Genomic DNA, 23,031 nt, shown 5'->3' with positions numbered 1-23,031 from the left:
AGAACAAACTATTAGAGTCATATTACAGCATAATTACAATAATTTTTCATAACATTGCCAGTTATTCGAATTTTTCCAAAAATTTCCAAAAAAATCACCAAAATGCATTTTTAAGGTGAATATTTTGGTCAAACGGAAAGAAAAGTAAAGTTTAAACACTTTGACATAATATTTAATCATTACTTTTAACTTTTGCAACATTTAACTCAAGTTATCCAAAATATCGATCATCTTTTTAGAAAAATCGTTTAAGGTGAAGCCGTTGATCATTTTCGGAGATAATTGATCATCACTATAAAATATTCTGTATTCAATTCAATTAAACGAATTTCAGCACCAAAAGGAATCAGCGTGTGCCGGTTGTTGCCTTCTTGAAGCCACTGAAAGAATTTTTGATCTAAAGAAATTGTGCTTCAAAATTTATATAATTTTGTGGCACAGTCATTGACGCCCTAGTTGGCAATCATTGATTAATGACAATTTCCATAACTTCACAAGGAATGGGTTCATCGTTACCAAAAGGAATCAGCTTGTGTAAGGCACTATTCTAAACAACTTGTTGAAGGAATTTTGTCAAAATATTGAAAGCAACGCAAAATTTATATCTTTGAACGAAAAATCATGACAATGATGGAAGTCTTCACGTTAAATAAAATACCAGTCACCACGCATTATGATCGTTAGCAAAATTGCCACTTTTTGCAATACCCCACTTTTCTGAAAATGCTTTATTTTTCATTATAAACGCAATTTTTCCCAAAAAACTGCTCATACTGTATGGGGGCTGTCATTCCGAACACCGCTGGAACAACAGCGAACCTAGCGGAAAAAAACGTCGTCGAATTCTTCAATAGGACAAGAGAGTACACGGGCCGGAAAAATGTTTTTTTCTTTTGTGTTCTATGGACAGAATAAGACATTTTTAATTTTTTATCATTTCTTACTACAATAATGTATTGCCGATTTTCTTATGTCCAAGAAACAAAATGTTCACATTTTGCGTGAGTGTGGTTGTGTGTGTATGGGTCTATCCAATTCGTTCTAGAAGTATTTTTGGATGTCAACCAAAAATACAGTAATTGATAATAATAATGTTCCAGCTTACGCGCAAAAAGACATATATCTGCATACGATTCATGCTCACACAACGTTCTACTATCTGTCGACTGACGAGCTTTGCTTTCCAAATGGTGTCGCTCTTTTTTTTTTGTTTTTTTTTGTTTTTGTTTTTTGTTACTTTCCACAACTTGTAAAATGAGATGAGGCTTTCATTCGTGTATCAAAATTACGCGATTTTCACAAAGTGTCGACATCTTTTTTCGTATTTTAATTCTTGGAGTTCTTTTTTCATTCGTTTCACGTGACTCTTATCTGAGACAATTGATATAAATAATATGTTCAATTTAAATAAGATAACTTGTAACTGCTACGCACCGGTTCAAGAACCGTGCGCGCTCGGTTAATCCAATAATATTAATATTTGTTTAATTTTGTCTGAATTTTTTTTCTGTGTGTTTTTTTCTCTTTGTAATCTACTGTATATTTACACAAACGTTTACATTTTTTTTTTGTTTTCTTTTTCCTTCTTTACTGTCTCTGAGGTAAGTTTTCTGAATTGTTTACTTTAATTTCGTGACGAAACATTTTGTGTGTTTTCTCCTTTCCTTCCATATATTTACACAAACAGCAAACACACCCCCCGTTCTGCCCAAATTGGATGCCGAATTACGATGAAATGTGGCTGCGCGTCGTGATTTGGTGATTGATTGATTATGACTGACAGTGTGTGAATGTGTGCAAAAAATCCTGCAGTGTTTTCCCCTTAACGCACTCTCCTTCGCCCACTGAAAGACATGTTTTCTTCCTTCTTTCAACCTTTTTATTTTTTTTCTCTTTTGTTTGTTTTAGCTTTGTAGTTCAATCTTGATTCTCATTTAAATAGTTTTTTTTTTTTTTTGGGTGTTTGTTACAATTTTTTCTTAATAGCGAATATCGTTTAAAGATTACTTCCAATTGTTTCTTTTGCTTGAAATATATAATTAATAAATTGGGTTAATAATTCTCGTTTCTTTTTACAACAGTTGCTACTCGCGCTCCATCTCTCCCTTGCTCGCTCTGTACAATTCGGTGTAAGCTCGTTCTCTCACCTTTCCTCCCCCGACACGGTTCGATTTCGCATTCTCGAGTGCACGCGGATCAGCGCCGGGCGGGCCCTGATCCAGTGTTTATTGGCAGTGATCTACTGGTCATTCCTTATTGGCGATAATAGATTATCTTCATCTTCAAACATGCTTTATACAGTTTACATTACGAGAGAAAAAGCTCCTCTCTGGTTCCTTCCCTTGCGACGCTTGGTTTTTTTTTTTTTGCTTCTTTAAATTTTAAAGAGTTAATTTTGATAAGAAAATTTTGATTTCAAACGAAAAAGAAAAGATTTTTCCACCACGAAAAAACATGACTTTACTAAACTTTTCCCCGCTTCTGTGGCTGCTAGCATTCTACTACTACTTCAAACTCACGTTCTAACGCGTTTGTGTGTGAGTGTGTGTTTTCCATGACAGATGAACATGAAAAATGAGGCGTTGTGATGCTGTGCACGGGGTGAAAATGAACCCGCTACGCTCAAGTCGGACTAATTCTAACCTTATTCGCGAATCTTTAAACCTCGCAACTCCTTTGGAGTTTTGCTTTCGATTTCCCCTTTTGCTAGTTAAACTAAATCTTTCCTTAATAATCCTTTGTCTAAGCTCCATTCCACTCAAAAGTAAAAACCCCAATCGCTAATATAGCTTTTTACGCAGTTTCTACACATTTCGTCTATGGTTTCGATATATAGAGCTAGCTTCCCATTCTAGTACCTCACTTGTAACCTAAAGAAATCAAAAGAACAAATTAACTTTCTACAACTCTCTCTCACACTCTCTCTCTCTCGCACTAAACTTCTTACCCATAAACTAAAGCACCTTATGGATTATCCTTGCTCGCTTCCACAAACAGAGTCACACGACAAAGTTAAATTAGTCTAACTAAACATAATGTGCGTCTGCGCACATTTTTCCCTCCCGTCTTTCTTCAAATTCTACTACTTCCCGCCACACCATGAGATCGTAACGTTTTTCCTCCCTTTCAACGCCGAACTTGGCTCCTCCCCCCTTCCTCAAAAGTTAAAAAGCTCTATACAGACAAAAGAGTATAACCTAACCGGTGGTCTTTCCGACGACAATCTACCTTACCTTACCCTAACTAAAACTCCGTTTGTTCGCAACTGTGCGCTTTGCTACCTTCTAAACTCCGCGTTTTCTGGTGATGATGCCGGGTGGGCGTGGCTTAATGCGTTGATGAAATGATGCGAGAAGTGATGATGGTAGAAATATAGATGTTTGTTTTAAACTTTTCGAGTGGTTTTGCTGCTGCTTTTTTTTTGTCTTTGCCTGTTTTTGTGTGTGTTTGCATCAAAATGTTAACTTATTTTTTTGTGTTTGTTTTATGTTACGCTCTAGTATGTTTCATTTCATTTTTTGTTGTTGCTATTTTGACCTGAGGATTTTTTTGTTGTTTCGCTTGTTTTCATTTTTGTTTAGAAAACTATTACTTTGTATTGTTTGCGTGTCAGTTTTTTACCTTTTTTCAGTGTTGTATTTAGCTTTTTATTTTGCACTCTGCAATTGAAACGGTTTTACTAGTTTGTTTTTGAAACACAATTCTGGCTTATGAGATGAAATCTAAGATATTTTTGAAAGCACAGAAAATTTTAAAAATAGGTTTTTCCAGAAATTACAGATGGTTTTATACTTAATACTATAATTTTCTCCAAAAAACAAATCTTTTTTAAATACATTTTTATATTTTAAATATATTTTGCATAATGAGTTTCAAAAGATTTCTATGATCATGATTCATTTTGTCGCTCATATTTCCAAGAAAAACTATATTTCTTAAATCACAAAATATTATGATTTCCAGTAGGATGTAAAAAAACAATTTTCCTAACCACACTGAAAAAAAGAAAGAAATTATTTGTAAAAAAAATCAGTATTTTGCTTAACCATATTGAGTTAAAAAATAGCTGTCACTTTCAAAAAAGGTCCAAGTTTAATTTTTAATCTTTTGTAAGCTCAAAATTGGGCAAATTTTATCAAAGTATCTAAAGTTATACTCAAGTTCTGGTCAAAGCCAAGTTTTTCTAGGATTTTGATAACAATTATGACAAAATACCAAGGGTCCTGATTGCTCCAAAAAGCATAAATCACTCGCGAGCACGAATCGACAGCGACGCCAAACTGCCCCGACCGGTTCCTACCGTTTGTCACTTCCACGCAGGGATGCCACTTGGTTTTTGAAAATGTCTGTAAAAAAGTCTGTGTATGTCTGTGCATTTGTCTAAAATTCAAATATATCAATTCACGGTCATTGAAATCCATCAGAAACTGCGTTTTTAAGCATTTGAAGTCTAACGAAATAAGTTTCGACAAAAAAGATTACAAAATATTAATTTAATGAAGTTTTTTAAAAGTCTGTGCACCTCAAAAAATGTCTGACACAAGCTCAAAAGTCTGTGAAACACAGACAAATTTGTGTATCTGGCATCCCTGCTTCCACGCCAATCGCTACTGAAAACTCTCTCTTTTACTCTCCCGCTCTCTCGAAACGGCTAGTGCAGCGAATGGTTCAGAGAGGCTGATTGCGCTGTGTCGCTCAAAGCTGACTCAAAATAGTCTATGATCGGCTTTGAATTGATATTTTTATCAATTGCTTTTGAATCGATGTTATCAAACATATTTTACAATTCTGTTGATAACACAACATCACAAATTGCAAATAGTGCAGGCCAACAGAACATATTGGTTTGAAACTCGGGTCGACCAAGATGCTTGCAGCTAGCGAGTCGTGTTCGCTCACGAATGTTTGTGCGCTTCAGTCGGCAAAGATTCGATCGGCGATGAGTAAGTGATTTTTGAACTTTAAACCAAAAATCAGGACCCTTGCAAAAACCTCACATTTTCATAATTTGCAATAAATTGATATCAAGCTAATTTTGCGATGATGTTAAAAATATTCAAAATATTCACTGAAAAATACAATTTTTAATTTAAGTTGATTTGAGCAAATCTGGAACAAATCGGGGACACTCAATCGTTCATAAAATATCTTTTTGTAATAAGATATGATTTCATTATTTTGCGAAAGAAAAAAATAATTTTCATTATTTGCGATTGCGATAAAGTCAAAATTCCAAAGAACATTTTCAGAGTATTTTCTTTTTTTTAAAAGGTCCAGTAAACATATGAAACACAATAGCTTATAGGATGTTTTCAAGAAAAACTTTGGATTTTAAATGTTGTTTTTTCAAGCATTATTAGTAAGTTGAACTATTAAATTCAAAAATGAAGGACTGTCGAAAAAACTGAAGTTAAAATCAGCAAAACTATAAACCAAAGTCGGAAAAATTTAAAAGTTCTGTTACGGAGTCAGATTTGGCTAATTTTCAATTTTATATAAGAATTGCTGTTGGAGTCAAAGTCGGAGGATTCGGACTCTTCGGAGAGTTGGAGTCAAAGTCACTAGAAATGGGTAAATCAGCACACAAAAATTGTGTTGTTCAGTAGAATTTCTGGAACCACCAGTTTTTAAAATTTTCTGAGACCATATTTTTGGAATATTTCCATCTACGGAACGCCTCTCTGTTCATGAAAATCTCCAAGGCTAGAAAAAATTTTCGATGTAGGAGTCCAAAAACCCCTCCCCGGATACTTACGTTTACTAGAAAACAACAGGGAGAATTTCCGGTTCTTCAGCAGTAGTGATTCGGTAGTGATTGCATCATGAGTTGGTGGTTCGGTGAGTTGATCTCCATTTGTTTAAATTCTTATATATTTCCACTTTTCCACTGCGCCTCGACGCGCCACTCTCGCACTTATCTATACAATTATACGGTAATAAAGCAGTGATGGGTTGCAGTTTTTCCAGCTAATTACAAAAGTTCAGTGAATATTTCTGGTGTGTGTGTGTTACTTGCTTTCGTTTAAAGGGGCCTATTTACAAAGAAAAAAAATCCTACTCGCTAGTCTGTGTGTGTGTTGTTCGGTTCGCTCTCTCGCTCTCTCTCTCTCTCTCTCGGGAGGGAATTGTGTTAAGTCTTTTCAGTTGAGCGCCTTCCGTCTCCGCATCGCTATCTTCTTCCTTCAGAAGAGGACAACAAATGCGCAGCCAGACGGCACGTTTTTAAATTGAACTAAATTTGAAACGGCGCCGAATTACGAAACCTGCATCGGCGTAGAAGCGGGCGGCGTCGAACTCGACGAGGACGAGCTGATGGTAACGGCGGACGAGGACGCGGCCACTGCCACTGCTGGTGCACCGGAGCTTGTGGTGGAAGGCTGCTGCTGCTGGGGAGATTGCGACGGCGGAGGTAGCGGGGGCGGGATGTGCAACGCGAACGCGTCGTAGATCTGCATCAGCTCGGCCATCTTGTACTCCTCGAGGCACACGAAGCCCTGCAGCGTGGGGGCCTGCTTGCGGGCACAGCCCATGCAGTGCACCACGTGGCGCTTCTCCTGCTCGCGGATGAACAGAATGTTGAACACTTCGACCTGGAAAGGAAAACGGAAACAAAATTGAGGTTAGAAAAATGTCATTTTTCGATTTAAAAAAAACTTTTTTAGAGAATTGTGAAAATGTCTGGATTTCACGCAGCCAAGACAAGCCTGGAACGGGCAAGACTCGGAACGCCTCGAAAGCCAGTTTGATCTTGCACCATTTGGGGGGACCGGATCAACCGGTGTCACTCGATTGGATACCATCAAAGGTGAGTGTCCAGCGAGTGACGAAATGGTGCGAAAGTTGCCAAGTTTGGATTTGTTATTGATATCGTAAAAAAAAATATTTTGTTTGTGAGTGCATTTTGTTTCGCATTCTTGTCGTGACCTGTGTGCGTCCAGGAGAGGATTGGGGATTGCGACGGGAGCGCGTGGTTGTAAAATAATTATGCCGAGTGAGAACTGATTTTTTGTGTGCTTTTTGTTTCGCATTTTTGAACCGATTGCAGGCAGCGGGGCCACGCGGTTGCTTGGCAGGATCGAATCTGTTCTCGGCATTCATTTTTTTTGAGTAATTAACGAGAATCATGTTTCTGCTTCAACCGATTGCAAGCAACGAAGCACGCGGTTTGTTTGCAGAATTAATCGTGTTTTTTTGGCTTTTTGTTTTTAAGTGATTAGAGTTGGTCAGTTGTTTTTTTTTTTTTAATTATTGTTATTATGTAGTTTTCGATAGAAATAAGACGAGTTTTTATTAGACAAATAAGTCGTATTGCTTGATTAAGTCCTTCTTACATTATCGCTGATTGGAAGGCACGTCGACAAAGAATTTCTGGAAAATCACGAATCGATTTTATGTTCAAATATCCGACAGCCTACTGTCTAAGATTTATAATTCTGTCACTCAAGTATCGCGCTAACAATCCTATCAATTTCCCAGTGACTCTTCCTCTGGTCGTAGCCGGCGCCAGTATTAACCAGTCTTTGAAAAATTGCGAAACGAGGAAAGATATCTCCCACTCATCTTCCACGGCTCGTGGATGTAACTTTTGGAGGTCCGGGTCAATAACGGAGAAGCAACTGCGGGTGGGCACTTATGCTTTACACGTTTCAAAACTCGATTTTTTCAGCACTCGCCGTATTTACTCAACTCGGCAGAACTTCGGTCAGAAAATTTTAAACATTTTTGGAATTCTTTTGTGTGAAACATTACTTTTTGGAACACATTTTTGGAATTGGTTTATCAGTACCAGATTGGGTACCAAAATAAAAATAAAAACGACGAAAATATTGTAAGCAACTCGTTGCCAAGCTCGAATTTTTCAGCACTTTACGTATTCATCCAACTCGGTAAATAGTTGCATGAAGTAATATTTTTGTGTATTAGGCTTATTAGATTTTTTTAAATACTTACTTCACACTGTCCGCAGTAGTGGGACGCTTCGTTCTTGCCGCGCCCGTGGAACCGCACCTCGATGCCCTTCGACTTGACGTACTCGAGGATCTGCATACAGTGCTTCATCGTGTTCATGAGGCAGGTTCTGAAAGTTGAAAAAAAGTTTTCTAGTCAGAATTATCTCTTGGCATAAAATTGATTTTGTTAGTTGTTATCAAGCGATCAGCTAATCCTTTATCTACACGACTTATTCGGTAGAACGAAAGTTAGTAATTTTTATGGGTTTTATTCATCATTCAAAAAAAGCCTAAATATAAGTAGCAATCAAAAGGCGCAAACTCACTTGACCAGCTCGAACAGCTTCCGGTCGGAGACCTTGATGTTGCGCGCCAGGTTCCAGCTGAGGTGCACCATCGGCACGATGCTCTTGTAGCTCTCCAGCTTGTTCCACTCGTACCGCTCGACCGCGAGCTGGTACTGGCGCGCCGTCAGCGGGCCCACGTTCCATGCGATGTTGTTGCACCAGCCGATGGCCTGCACCCAGTGCACGCAACTAGTTTGGAAAAGAAATACGTTAGTTTTGAGGCCAAGACTTGATGGATTTGTCCAACTTACCCAGCGTTGACCCACACCAGATCGCCGGGCCGCTGCGTGAACCGGTACACCGGGATGTTCTCCGCGTACAGGTCCTCGAGCGCCGGCCACCACGAACCGTGCAGGTAGTTGATGTTGTTCTTCTCGCACAGCGCCTGGATGCCGCCCCAGTACGAGTCGGGCGTGGCGAACCACTCGCAATCCCCGGGCCCGATGTTGATGTTGATCGAGCAGAAGTTGTTGTTCTCCTGGTGGCCCGGCGTCCGGCTGCCCGGCACCTTCATGTACAGCTGCACCGTGTTCATCCCGAGGATCATGTGGCCCACGTGGGACAGCATGTTGGCGGCGGAGACGACCCGCGCGAACGGGGGCAGCTTTTGCAGCTCCGTCAGCTGGGTTTTCCACTTGCGTTCGTCGGACAGGTCCACGTTCGTGCCGAAGCGGAGCATTTTGTTGCTGCTTTTGCAGCCCTTCTTTCGCCGCCCGTTGCCGGATCCCGCCCCGCTGCCGCTGTTTGTGATCGAGTCCTTCGAATCGGAGTCGGAGTTGGTACTGACGATGCCTGCAAGTTTGTCGCGTTCCTCCTATGGAGCGAGAGAAGAAAGTCTTGATTAGAACTTGATCGAGCTAAAATTTGATGAGTTTGACGATCGCTGCAGATCATCAGCGCTAAATTAAAAGGTTTCTTCACACTGAATGTACTCAGTAGAACGAAAGTTATAAGCAAAACATCATTTGAAATGGAAACAACTCATTCAACCTTCCAAACAACTCACCTTGATCTTATCGGAGAAGCTCGACGCCTGGTACTGCGCGTACTTGGCGATGGTGGTGTGCGACCGGTGGGAAATGCACGCCCACACCTTGGACTTCATCGACTGGTCCCAGTTCTCGTCCGACGACTGGTGAACCTGCGTTCGCACCTCGATGCTGTGATCCGGATTGGCTTCCACCAGCGTTTTCGTCGAAAACAGTCCCAAGTCCAGCTTCAAGGCCGCCCCCAGCTGTCGCACCACCGCGATCGGATGCTTAAGGCAGAACTCCTGCAGCTGTGGACTGTACGCGTGCTTCTTGTTCTCCAGGAACACCGACGGCGTCGGAGGTTGCAGCTGCTCGCGGGTCAGTCGCTGCGGCGGACACTCTGGAGGAGCGGGAGGTGGCGCATCGGCCATCACCGTCGACGCCACCGCCGGGATGTCCTTCAGGTCGGACTTTTTCACCGCCTGCAGCAACTCCTTGGCGCTCATCTCGATGCTGAAGCCCGGCTTTACGGCCGTCTCCGTTAGCTTTTCGATCTTGATCACCGGCTCCAGCTTGATGTCGTGCTTGGCCAACAGGTGCCTCTTGGCCGACGAACTGTTGCTGGAGGTGGAGGAGGTGGCTTCCGCCTTGATGGTGGGTGATTTGTCGCCCTCGGCACGGTTCGCCGTCGAGGTGGAGTCGGCCGTGGTTCCATTTTGCTGGGCTGGCTGCTGATCAAGCGGTTTGATGTCCTTGATGTCCAGGTCGTCCGAGCCGAACTGCTTGAGCAACGTTTCGGCGAACGTGGCCGTGTCGTCCTTGGAGGAGAGCAGCGCCTGGAGTTCTTGGTCTGTTGGAGAAAGAATTGAAATTGCGTTATAAAAATTTGGTTCTTTCAATGAATTTTTTCAGAAAAATTGTTGAAATCGTTTCAAGACTTTAGAATATTTCAAAAAGCCCGTTCGAAACGGTTCATTCCCAACAAAGGGACTTCGCGTTACTTTCCCAACGTTTGATGGAGTGAAAAGCCCATTTCTCGGTGTTCAAGATGAGCAGTTCACAACGAGAACATTGGTTACCCTCCCCCACCCTCAATTAGAAACTCACCAAGATCCGCCTGATTCGAGGAGCTAATCTGCGTAAACGCAGCTGCGTTCGCTTGACCCGCCGGGAAACCTGCCCCAGCGTACGGCGCCGTGCCGGGAGTGCCCGGCTTGAAGCCGCCAGGTTGGCCACTCACCGCCGAGAAGTTCCCACTTCCGGGCACCATTTGCTGCGGTGGCTGCTGCTGCTGGGGTGGATATCCGGGCTGGAATGTCGCTGGAGGTTGCTGTTGGTTCCGTTGCTGCTGCTGCTGCTGGGCCTGTTGCAATCGCAGCTGTTGCTGGTGCTGTTGCATCATCCGGTACTGGTGGCTGTACTGCTGCAACAGACTCTGCTGCTGCGCGTTGAGGTTGCCCTGGTTCTGCTGCAGATATTGGAGCATCTGCAGCTGCTGCTGGTTAAGGTAAAAGTTCGGCACCTGGCCGGGCCGGGGAGCGGCTCCGGCTCCAGCCGGGACCTGCTGCTGTGGAGTGGCGCCATCTTCTTGCTTGAAACGTTTGTTAGCTGCGGCTGCGGCGGCCGCGTTGCCGCCCTGGAACTGGGCAGCCTGGTTAGCCTGTAAGAGAAATAAAAAAAAGACTCATGAATATCTTGCAAGTCTTGAACACGTGACTTGGCACACATTTTGAGAAACTGTAGTGGCAGCTACTATCTAAGCTCCACCGTATTGATTATGGTGGTGTTAGCGAAAACGGCCCTTCCACCCTGCTGGGTGGATTACTCTGGCATCCTTCGGAGTGCCCAACCAAAAAGGGGGGAAATCGATTGGACGTACTAAAACCCAGATGCGAAAGAAACTTGCAAAAAAAAATCGTCGTCGCACACTTCACGCCATTTCAATGTAACCAGGTTCAACGACCACATGGGGCGAAAAGTGGCCCCGCGTGTGCGCGTGTTCTGTCCCGTCCCGCACGGCCACCAACCGCCGCCGTCGTCTACCGTTCGAGGGCTTTGACCTTCAGCGGCGTGGATTGTCTCTCTTTTGGACGAGACGACTGTGACGACCGACCATGCGGTTACGGCGTGGAGTTATGTACATAACCTCAAATTTGGCAGGAAACGAGCGATTTTCTGTCTTCCAGACAGGCTTTATGTACTTACATAACTGGCTTTGAGTCACTTCAAGCACACTTTGCCTAATTAACTAGCACTTAAACTATTGCAGCGTAAAAAAAATGTTCAGCTTAAAACACACGTGAAATATTCTTTAAATTCTAAGAACTCTCCAGCTGATTAAGCTATGATCTTCTGTACAGGCTTAGAAACTAATAGCACCGGCGAGAACGGGTTTGGTTGCCACGTCCGTTCGGGATGGCAGTTGAAATGAAATGAACCGTCCGGATCGTGCCGAAAACCGGCAAAAGCCGGCCGACGGTCGAGGCCAAAAGTGAGAGAGAATGAGAGAGGAGTGAAAGAAATGAGCGAATGAACGTTTAATGTACAGTTGGGTTACTAAAAGTACGGAATATCATTTGATATTCATTTTTATGTTTCCATATCTAGCTGAAATTTAAAGGGAACTTTTTAATGGAAAAACACGGAATCGAAACCTTGCTGTATCGTCAACGGATCCATTCAAGGCGTTATCGTTCGTTTTGCGACAAGGCTTCGCCTCCCAAGTCTTATAAGTGTAAAGGAATGCACGGGGAGAGGGCACGGAACGGATTTTCTGAACGATTCTATTTGTTGAGTACAATGTTGCAGGTTTTGATCAGAACTTCTCTAAAAATAGTTACACTCTTTAAGAAATACTTTTGTTTTTTGCAGGCGATTTTTCCTTTCTATTCTTAGGCGTCATCCATAAAGTATGTCACGCTAAAATCGGCTAAAATTGTAAATAGAAGTCTTTTCAACAGAAAACAATTAGAAATGCATTTTCCTGCATTGACAATCATATTCAGTATGTTTGGACTCGTTTCAACTTTTGTTTTTTTGGAATTGTGATGTGTTGCATTAAGATTTTTTTTTCGCAAAAAGTTTGTTTTTTTGTCAATACTTGGATAATTTAAAAAATTTGAAAAAGTCGGGAAAAAAAACGACTTAACATGCTTTTGAAACCGATCAGGAAGTATGACAAGAAATTTTTTCCACGAAATTTGGTTTAATTGCCTAAAAATTTGAATAAATATTATGAATCCTGTTTCAGTACCTTAAAAAACTTTAAACTCCAGCAAAAATGTTTGAAAATATGTGGGATGGTACTGCAGTTAAATTTGATTCGTAAACATCAACATTGAAATAAGTTTACAAATAAGTAACCCAAAGGGAATACCTTCAATTATCGTTAAACGTTACTTAATCCACCGTAAGTTAATTGGTGCCTTCCTCACATTCATGTTGTATTTTAGGTTGTATTTACAAATTAATTTAAGAGTTTTTTTTTATTTATTTTTTTTCATTTAATTTTTTTTTATAACTATTGATTTTTTCAATTTCAATTTCAAATTTAAATTCTTTTTTAACATTTTTTTCCTCATTGTACCTAGTGTTACAAAACTGATGAATCATATGCTTTTAATTTAATAAAAATGAACAATGTTTAAATCACGAAAAGCAAATTAAGCTGAAGAGCAATAGCTGACCACTTTTTATGTAAATCAAATGTAATTATTATATGAAAGATTCAATAAAATATATTTAAACAAAAAATAATACAGACTTTTTGTAAGTTTTTTTTTTAATTTTTTCTTTCTCTTGCTAGTGCCTTAGTTAAAGAAATAATTGTTCCAAAATGGATTATGATGCAACACACAGCTGAAAGGAACTCCAAAACTCTGTTATGCACTTCAAAATAACTCATTGTAAAATGATTATTCACCAATAAAACCGAATTGAATTGAATTGAATTAATACAGACTTTTCCAGAAGAGACGCAGACACTGCTTAAACAATGTGGCAACCGGGCGATAAGCATGCTGCGCGGCTCTCGCGCATAAGCAAAATGACCCGGCCTTTGAGGTTATGCAAAAATCACCCTTTTTGTAGCTACAAAAAAACTTTTTCATGGCATAACTTGTAAAGTACTTCACTAAACAGAATAAAATTTAGTAGGGTCTTAGGGACCCCAAAACGAACAGAAAAAGGTGGATCCGGCCAAAATCGGTTCAGCCAGTTCTCAGAAAATCGTGTGGAAAAAAATCATGTCTACACACATCCCCACAGACATTTGTTCAGAATTTTATGCTGAGTCGATAGGTATACGTGAAAGTATATCTAGGAGCTAGGAGTATGAGAAGTTCGAGTGATTTTATAGCCTTGCCTCAGTGAGGTGAGGGAGGCTAAAATCTAATCTATCTAATCTAATCTAACACAAACGCAGCCAGTCCGATGAAAGCATGCTGGAAAGGCTTGTGATTAGATTACGCCCCAAGCACTTTTCTTGTCATTATTAATAATTGTAGTACATCCGAGAACACCCGAAAATGTATTACAAAAATTAAAGCGGCCAGCCCTACTGCGTTGTGTTTACCGCAGAGAGGATTCTGAGAACGGATCACATTTCACAGAATCTACAGGGAGGAAGGATGCGTGGACATACCGTACCAAACGCTCCGGTTTGTTATTGCGTTATTGTTGTGAAAGTTGTGTTTAGTGTAATAATATATAGTACAATGTAATATAATAAATGAATATAATCAATAACATTGTTTTAGATATTAAATTACCTTTGTAACCAGCTGAAAAATAATAAATTATTAAAGGAAATGAGGCAAAGCGTACAGTACAGCGTAGAGATTGAGATTGTAGACGTGAGAAAAATATTGAAATATTTGAGAAACAAATATTAGAAATTCTTTGCAAAGGATACAATCTGGAAGCACTGTAAGGCAAGGGCAATGACACGTCAGACAACTCTGAGCTACCTGAGCTCCTCCCTCGCACGACAAACAGTGCTAATCGTTGGTCTCCCGTTCCTCCCAGGTAGCACCTCCCTGCTTCAAGCTTCCTCTCAGCAGCAGGGTGAAGTTTGGTAGACTCCCCTCTCACCAGTTTCCACCTTTCCACCCCACGTCTTTCAACGAGCCGATTGCGTTCAAAGTTCTAGGCAGCTCACAACATACACCCTCGTGCTGGGGTACGGTGGAGAGGGGGAGTCATCGTCTGACCAACACCATCTTATTCCACCGTCGCTGTCAACGCACAGTCACTCTTGCACCACACTTGCATGCAAGTTGAGCACTTCGAAGTGTGTTTAGGTCAGGTCACACTACCGCGTGCAATTTTCTCTCTCACGACGGCGCTCGCAAAAAAGAAACACAAAGGTGGCCAGAAACGTCACCACCGACCGAAAAATAATTCGTTCAAAACGCACAAATAATCAAAGAAAACGGGCAAACTCCACAATTTTCACGACTAACTTTTCGCGGCCGACCGAATGACACTAAATTAGTAGGTCCAATCTTAGAAATTCGCACTGAAATCGCGATTTAAATGAAGCTGCCTTACACACACGACATTTGTCCAATCAATCAAAATTGCTTTCCCAGTGAGGTGAGGGAGGCTAAAATATATATAAACTTGGTATGAGCAGAAGACTTATCTTATACTGATAAAACAAATACAAAACCATCATTTTTTGAATTGAAAGAAGAAAGAAAGAGTTTTTTTTACAAAGCACAATAAATATCTACAAAAATAAAAACGAGTTTTAATCGAAAAAAAAAAATAAAATAAAATAACACGAGTAAAAATACGTTCACCTCACCATCCCCTAACCTTTTTGATTTTTTGCTCTCTGGTTCATGCTCTCTACAAAAATATGCTAAAAGAGAGTACTAGGTGTTCACTCACAGGTTCATCCATAAGTAAGAAGAGAGCACGAATGAATAGGTCGAGTTCACTTAAGTTTTTTAGGCCGGTATGCAACGATTTCAAATTGCAATTTTTTGCTTTAAGAATTTATACACCTAAATAAAAATATCAAAACACTCACCGGCGGGTAACCCTTCTGGAACTGTCGCTGCTGGGCCTGGGCCGCGGCGGCCGTCTGCTGCTGCTGGCGGGTGCTCATTTCGTTCGAGATGGGCAGATTCCACGCTTCCTCGATCGAAGGTAGCTGCCGCCGCTTGGACGTGATGCTCGGCATAGGTGCGTGTGCCAGGTGCTGCTGCAGGAACTTGATGCGCTGGGCGAGACTCTGCGGCTTCGCACCAACGCCGTTGCTGCCGGCGATTGTGGCTCCCGCTGCTGCTGCTGTTGGTGTTGTTGGCGTTGCGACCGAAGTTGGCGCTGGCGGGACGCTGGAAGAGCTGGATGTGGTCGGGTTGGTGGTTCCGGTGGGAGTGGTTCCTCCTGCGGCCGCCGGTGTGCTGTTGACGGCGGCGGGGGCACTGCTGGCAGTGGTTAAGGCTGACACTACGGTCGATTGCTGTCCGTCAGAGTTTTTGGTGGCGTTGAGGTAACACGCGTACGCGTCCCGCGGCTGGTTGCAACTTTCGTACAAAATGCCCAGGTTGGTCCAGGCGGCCGAGTGCGATTTATCTAGCTGTACTGCACAGATGTACGCTTGGAGCGCATCCATAGGCTGGTTCTGCTGCTGGTAGAGTACTCTGGAAGGGGAGGAGGGGAAGGTTCAAGTTAGAAAGGGATGCTTCAAGGGATTGCGTCAAACTTACCCGATGGAGCACCATGTGTCCGCGTTGCCCTCGCTCTTCTCGACCGAGTTACGGTACGCGACGAAGGCGTCGTGGACCTTGTTGATCCCGGCGAAGCACCTGCCCAGTAGGTACAGCGTCTGTCCCGAGCGCGGTTCCGCCTCGATCGATTTGTGCAGGCAGTGGATCGCGAAACGCTCCCGCTGTGACTTCTCCCCGAGCGTCTCAATGCTGTGGTACATCCATCCGAGCTGCCGGTAGATGTCTGCCTTCAGCGCCGGTGTCAGCTGTTTGTCCCCGAGTAGCTGCTCGTATGCTTCCTTGGCCGGCTTGAACTTGTTCTGGACCTCATACAGATGGGCGATGTGGAAGCGAACTGCAAAAAGAAGAAAACCAAAGAAGAAATTAGTTTCGATTGCATTGACCGCAAAAAAAGCAACTTCTTTGTCTACCGGTGGTCACGTAGTCATGACCGACCCGAACCCCAAATGGAGCCATTGACACTTCCCAACACATCACACACACCCCAAGATTCGCGCTGCAATTTGAGACTCCAGTCAGTGATGAGCGGATAATAACGACTCATTTTTTACGATCGCCGGTTGGCCCAAAAAGAGTCCGCGGACACAGACGGTTCTTTTTTTTTACGATCCCCCCCTCATCTTATTCGTCACGTTAGCCTCCGTCTACTGACACAAAGAAAGTAAACGCACTTAAAAGCTTTGATTTAAAATCCACACCGTATATCCGAGAGTGGGGACCGTAGGGTCATAAAACAGCAAATCTTGATCCCGAGCGCAACTGAGCAACAACAGTTAATTCGCGCGTTTTACTGGACACTCTGCAGGAAAGGGCACGTTGACAAAGTGACCGGTTTGCAATGGACCCCGAAGGAGGTGATGTGGTTAGGTGACAAATTGACCTGCCCCGCGGTCGTGATCTACAGCGCAGGTCTTACAGTTGACGATAGCGTTGGAATGTGGAGAATTAAAAGGTGGGTGTGATGCGAGTTCTTTGTATGGTTGAGGCAATAAAAATGTCTCGAAAAAGGAAATAGAAATGCATCTATTGGCATATATAACTTGAAAAAAAAAAATCACTCAATTTAAGAATTGCGATCAACGCTCTGTGACTCTGTGACGTTTTTACTAAGGTTAGTAAATTTTCACGGTTTTGCAGACAGCGTAAAATTAGTGAAATTTTAAACTTTCCTTGAAATCCCGCGAAATTTGCCAATTTTCTTAATGTTGAACAAATATTGCATCCACAAAAAAGTTTTATGTAAACTAAAATAGTTTTAAATTGAATTGCGTGCTATAAACTATTTTAACACTTGCAGATATTTATGAAAAGAATGAAACGGATAACAAGCATTACATAAAATTGTCTTAAAATTTACTAACAATTGAACGCTAACCTAAGTGAAAAAATAAGAATCATTCAAATCAGAAAAAAATCGGAACCATCAAATTGTCACAAAATGCGAAAAGAATGATGATTAAAGTATTTAATTGAACTAAGCTGTTAGAAAGGTCTAAAAATCCAGTTTGATGAGATAAATATAAATACTAAAAATCGATTTTTTTTTTGTTTCTTTGGCTATGGCTTCATCCATAAAGTACGTCACGCTAAAATCAGCCAAAATTTACCCCCTCCCCCTTCGTCACGCTTTTCCTATACTTATAACACGCAATGTCACACTTGCTCTGACCCCCTAGAACGTGACATACTTTATGGATGACGCCTATTTGGATAGTATTTTATCACCCACGTAACATTTTTAAACCAACTAGCCACCACCTAGTTTTATTGAGGTTTGATGGTAGCATCATGATTGCTTTTTAGTTTTATTCGGGCATTTACCACAACCAATAAGCAATACCTAACTATCTCATGCTTTTTTTTAAACCAAGGGTGTTTTACTGCCGTTTTACGGCGATATGATGTATACGCCATTGAGGTGATTTTGCTGTAGACACGATTTTCTGTTTTTGTTCATTTTTTTCAATTTAAAATGACTAATTTAAGGTCTGCTCTGTAGAAACTGTTAAAAAGGACAATACAAATGTGACCCCTACAAAATTTCTTGTTTTTTCCTATTCTTTACGATTTTAAACCACAAACATCATTTGGCCGAAAAAATAGCAATAAAAAATCACTACTTTTCCTTCCCAATGATGTATGTATACATTGCTCGATCAAAGCTGGCTATATGTTTTGTGCCAGCTATTGTGACAGCTGAGCGGATTCCTTAATGCATTGTCCACGTGGATACTTTAAGGAGGAGAGGGCATTAGGGAGCGTTCTTTTATTACGTAACGCAGTTGGGTGGAAGAGGGGGGGGGGGGAGGTCAGAGGCCGTGTTACGCTCCATACGAAATTTTCAAAATTTGATACGAGGGGACGAGAGGGGGTCTAAAAATCCTATTTTTTGCGTTACGTAATAAAAGAACGCTCCCTTAGCGATTGTCTACGCTCCATAAACATATTTTTTGCATGAACAATTGTCCGCAAGGGAGGTGGGTGGGTCTAGAATTTTCAAAAAAGTGTCTACGTGGTTGTGGATAAGGTGTCATCCATTAAGTACGTCACATTAAAATAAGCCAAAATTTACTCCACCCCCTTTTGTCCCGATTTTCCTATGCTTTTAACACGCAATGTCACGCTTGCTCAAAACCCCCCTCTTCCCTCAGAACGTGACGTACTTTATGGATGACACCTAATGGACGTCCCCTTAATAATTAAATCGAAATAATGTAATAAAATATTGCCAAGTCTTGATTTGGTCCCAAAACCTCAAATCAACATTCAAACAGTATTGAATTTGACTACTATCAATTCTCAATGTATACATACATCATGATGAGTAAAATTGGCGTATACATCATTGTTTGTTTGCTTAATAAAATGGGCCCCAGAGCAGTTTTTTGAAAAATTCTTTCGTCAGGAGGTAGCTTTTAAGATTCTTTATCAGACTGTACAATAAAATTGAAAATGCCCAAAATGGCGTATACATCATATCGCCGTAAAACGGCAGTTTAGCTGTCAAGTGCCATTAGACATGCAAAAAGCTTACTTAATATATATAAGCTCCTGAAAAAGCATTTAACGCCGCCAATTAGCAGTGCATAAATATGGTGCTAAACGCGTGTTCTGATTGGATTTGATTGGCCGCCATTTTGGTTAAAAAAATAGAAAACTAAAAAAAATTATTTAAATTTGACAAAAACACACATTTATGCTGAATTTCTGGTATGATTAATATAGCGATAGATGTTAAAAAATATTTTGAACATTTTTTTTTTTTCAAATAATTGCAATAAAATATTTTTTAACATTAAACACTATGATCACAAAATAATGATTTTTGATTAAGCGAGTTGATATTTTTGGCTCTATCTCCCCTACATTTATCAATCAAAAATTTCCACCGCAGCTGAATTTGAGCCACCAATCGTGAGAAATAAGCTTTCAAATAATTTTTATTACCTCTAATATCTATTATTGATCATCGACATTTTTGAAAATCATCTCCATAATTTTATTTGGCAAAACGAAGAATTATTTTTGCCAAAATAAAACCTATATGGCATAAGACATTTGAAGACGCATGACGCAGGTTTTAACAATGGTTTTATCAAGGCTTTGAGGATGTTGTTAGGATTCAGTTGTAAAGCCTTAAACTCCTAGTTGGTCTTGGCTGATAGGTTTTATAGCGATTTTGACAGCTTTGATAAAGCCTAAAATGCTACTTGGGCAGCTTTTCTTACTTAAATAAAACATGTTTTCATACCATGTTAAATTAATTTGATCATATCATCTCTGTTATGTTTCTGCCAAAAATCAGCAAAATACGAAGGGAAAATCTTGTTTTTATTTTGAACTCAGTAAACTTTGAAAGATATATTTTACATTTGTCTTTAAAAATATGTAATCTTTAACATGTTTTATCTTAAAAGTACTATGTACCTGAATACCTGAAGAATTAAAAAAATGGAGGTTTTTTAAAAATATTTGTCATTCAAAATACGTTCGGTAATAATATTTTTAATTTAAAACAATATATTAAAAGTTTTAACTATAAACATATAAAACACATTAGTTTATAGAACTTTTAACGTGAAAACTTCCATCATTGTCATGATTTTTCCTTCAAAGATATAAATTTTGCGTCGCTTTCAATATTTTGACGAAATTCCTTCTTGTTTAGAAAAGTGCCCTACATATGCTAATTCCTTTTGGTAACGATTATCCTATTCCTTGTGAAGTTATGGAAATCGTCATTATTCAATGATTGCCAACTAGGACGTCAATGAATATGCCACAAAATTATATTAATTTTGAAGCACAATTGATTTAGATCAAAAATTCTTTCAGTGGCTTCAAGAAGGCAACAACCGGCACACGCTGATTCCTTTTGGTGCTGAAATTCGTTTAATTGAATTTAATACAGAATATTTTATAGCGATGATCAATTTTCTTCGAAAATGATCAACGGCTTCACCTTAAAAAAAACTCTAGATATTTTTCAAGTTTTGTGAATTTTTTGTGAAATGTTGTGTTTTAGGATTACGGTTCCCGTGAAAAGTGCCTGGAATTGAACATTTGTTTTTCAACGAAACAATTTTTTATATCACTTTTGATAGATGAACATTATATTTCTCATATCTAGTTTTTTTAAATAGATATGAATCGATTTTGACAAACCTGGACCGATTTTTTTTGTGACAGTTGAAAGCATTTTGTGGTTCAGGTACACAATGAAAAAATATATAGTAATTTTTGACTGAGAAAGAGAACATCTATCAAGTCAGAGAAAACGTGTATTTTCTCCTCTAAAATTGTGTAAATCCACAATTATTCCAGTGTTTTGACACTTTTCCAATTCAATTTGAGGTACACTCTATAGAAGATGTTACACCTTCAAGTTTTACACCTTCCAAATTTACTGAATTTTTGACTTTGTAATAACATGGTATTCGTAATTTTGACAGGAACATTTTTTTCCATGTATACATAAATTTCCTACATAGCAAGCTGAGATAAATATAATTTGTCTCACCCATAAGGTTACATGCCAGGGTTTTGAAAAAATGGGATTTTATTGAGTTTTTAAGAACAAATTACAAAAAATTTGTGATTTTCTGAAAAATCTCATGCTTCAAAACAAGACTTAGCAGTTCACTGATCTAAACTTCATCCATTTTTTCAAACAAAAAAAATCGTAAAAAAATCAATGGATCAATGAATTAATGGACTGCTCCAAAATTTGTAAGGAGGATCTACTAAAGCATTCTGATTTTTTTTAAATACATGGACTAACTAAGTTTCATTGCAATTAAATGTAATGAAAAATCTGGTCGTCAAAAAAGTTACTCTGGAAGCGGAAACAGAAACCTCTTTTTTAAAGGGTATTTTCATGGAACGAATTATTTCTGCATGCCTTATTGGTTTTTAAAACGGATATTTATTTCTATTTTATTCAATGAATTGAAGAAAAAACTGATTGTAAACGCCATACGAATATAATAGCAATTGATTTACAGAAAAAAGATTACAAAGGATTTAGTTTTTATTATTGAAAAGATTGATCAACAAAAAGTCCGAATTATGAGGAGCGGAAACAACCCAACATTCCTTTCCTTGAACGTGGTAAGTGTTGTTAACTTCACTCAACTCCAGCATGCTAAATGACTTTTCTCTAGTAAGTTTAGTACGAAAAACACATTAATTTTATCACCAGTTGATCAACCATTTTGAAAATATCTCCTAACCACATGTTCAACACACCACAGCCAGCATCGTTCTACTCACTTTTCGACGATTCAGCTTTACAGAATATCAACAAACACGCACTGTAGACCTGAACTTGGCAGTCCCAACGAAACGAAGAGAAGCAAAAAAAAACTTGATCCTACCCGACCCAAGTCGTCGGCCGCACTACTGCAGCAAGCCCAACAAAACCTATCGCAACAATTCTCGTAGCATCCTTCGGCTGCTGATCCTGTTGTTGCCCGAGCAGGCAAGGACCTTTTTTTCCCCTCGGCCGGTAATAAGCGAGAGAAGATTATTTTTTATTGCGGCAGGAAGAAGATCGTTCTCTGTCTCACTCTCGCCTGCCTTCGGCAGCGGGCAGGCCAAATCTGGTCACCCTCTGGGACAACATTTTTCGGGAAGGAGGTAGAATCTTATTTCATCAATCTCCTTTCCAACATCGATCGCAACAAGACCCTCGTCGTCGTTTCTTGCGCTTGATTGGCAGTCAATTGCGTTTTTTTCCCTAGGAGTGTAAGGAACGATTGCCTCGCAATAATCTTGCTCGCCTAAATCCCTGTAAAAAGAAGGGAACTCTCTGACCTTCGATCCTCCCTCATCGCAAGACAAATTTTGCATTTTACTACCCTCTGGAAGCTAAATACGCACATTTTTGGAGGGTAGACGACGAACCCTCGATCGGGATCAGGTAAAATGTGCACAGTTTCAACGCTTAGAACGCGTTCTTAATCGAGTCATTTGAGGAATGCATCGAAACTCGTAACCCCGAGTTAGCATCATTAATCTAGCTTTCGAAACGACTCACCGAACCACCTGTCAATGAAGGCATCCTCCCCGCAAGCTCACTGAAAGCTAATTTATCACCAGATCTTGTCTAGGCTCAAAAAGGACCCAACAAAAATCTAGAAAGAAAAACTGAAATCATCCCCCTTTTGCTAGAAAGTCATTGCATTCAATACCAACCAAAACCCGTCATGAAAAGCTTTGAATAATGACGCAACAGCTGTTCACAAGTGGGCCCCTTTCTCGTTTTCGTTTTCTGGAGTTCTTTTCAAAATTTAATTTGGCCAGTGCAGCAGCATCCCTTCTTTCTTCAGCAGTCGAACAAGGGAGGAAACTCTACGGCTAATTTGAGACAGATGACTGGCCGTCGACAAGTGAAACATTAGGGTGTAATATGGTTGTATGGAAAAAAATAAAGTTGTCCAAATTTAGTGAGCACAGCACTTTTTTAGTTCTTCTGGTCCCTAAACAACTCCAAAGTTTGGGACCGATTGGTTTAGTCCTCACT

The 23,031-nt window shown here is 40.3% G+C and overlaps 1 protein-coding gene across 1 annotated transcript in view; it reads right to left on the bottom strand.

The window, feature by feature from the left end:
* Positions 1 to 5,837: 5,837 nt before the first annotated feature.
* Positions 5,838 to 23,031, bottom strand: part of LOC6052101 (histone demethylase UTY) — a 129,364-nt gene continuing 112,170 nt past the window's right edge. Inside the window, exons 6-13 of the mRNA XM_038258387.1 lie at positions 15,987 to 16,341; positions 15,305 to 15,920; positions 10,375 to 10,927; positions 9,303 to 10,117; positions 8,548 to 9,110; positions 8,276 to 8,485; positions 7,951 to 8,077; positions 5,838 to 6,590 (exon numbers count right to left, since the gene is read on the bottom strand). Coding sequence (XP_038114315.1) covers positions 6,255 to 6,590; positions 7,951 to 8,077; positions 8,276 to 8,485; positions 8,548 to 9,110; positions 9,303 to 10,117; positions 10,375 to 10,927; positions 15,305 to 15,920; positions 15,987 to 16,341 — 3,575 coding nt within the window. The 3' untranslated portion in view covers positions 5,838 to 6,254. The remainder of the gene's footprint in view (positions 6,591 to 7,950; positions 8,078 to 8,275; positions 8,486 to 8,547; positions 9,111 to 9,302; positions 10,118 to 10,374; positions 10,928 to 15,304; positions 15,921 to 15,986; positions 16,342 to 23,031) is intronic.

Source organism: Culex quinquefasciatus, chromosome 2 (genome assembly GCF_015732765.1).
Source record: "Culex quinquefasciatus strain JHB chromosome 2, VPISU_Cqui_1.0_pri_paternal, whole genome shotgun sequence".
NCBI classification, from domain to species: domain Eukaryota; kingdom Metazoa; phylum Arthropoda; class Insecta; order Diptera; family Culicidae; genus Culex; species Culex quinquefasciatus.
The sequence above is the reverse complement of the archived record's forward strand: the minus strand, read 5'-3'. Positions and strand labels throughout refer to the sequence as shown.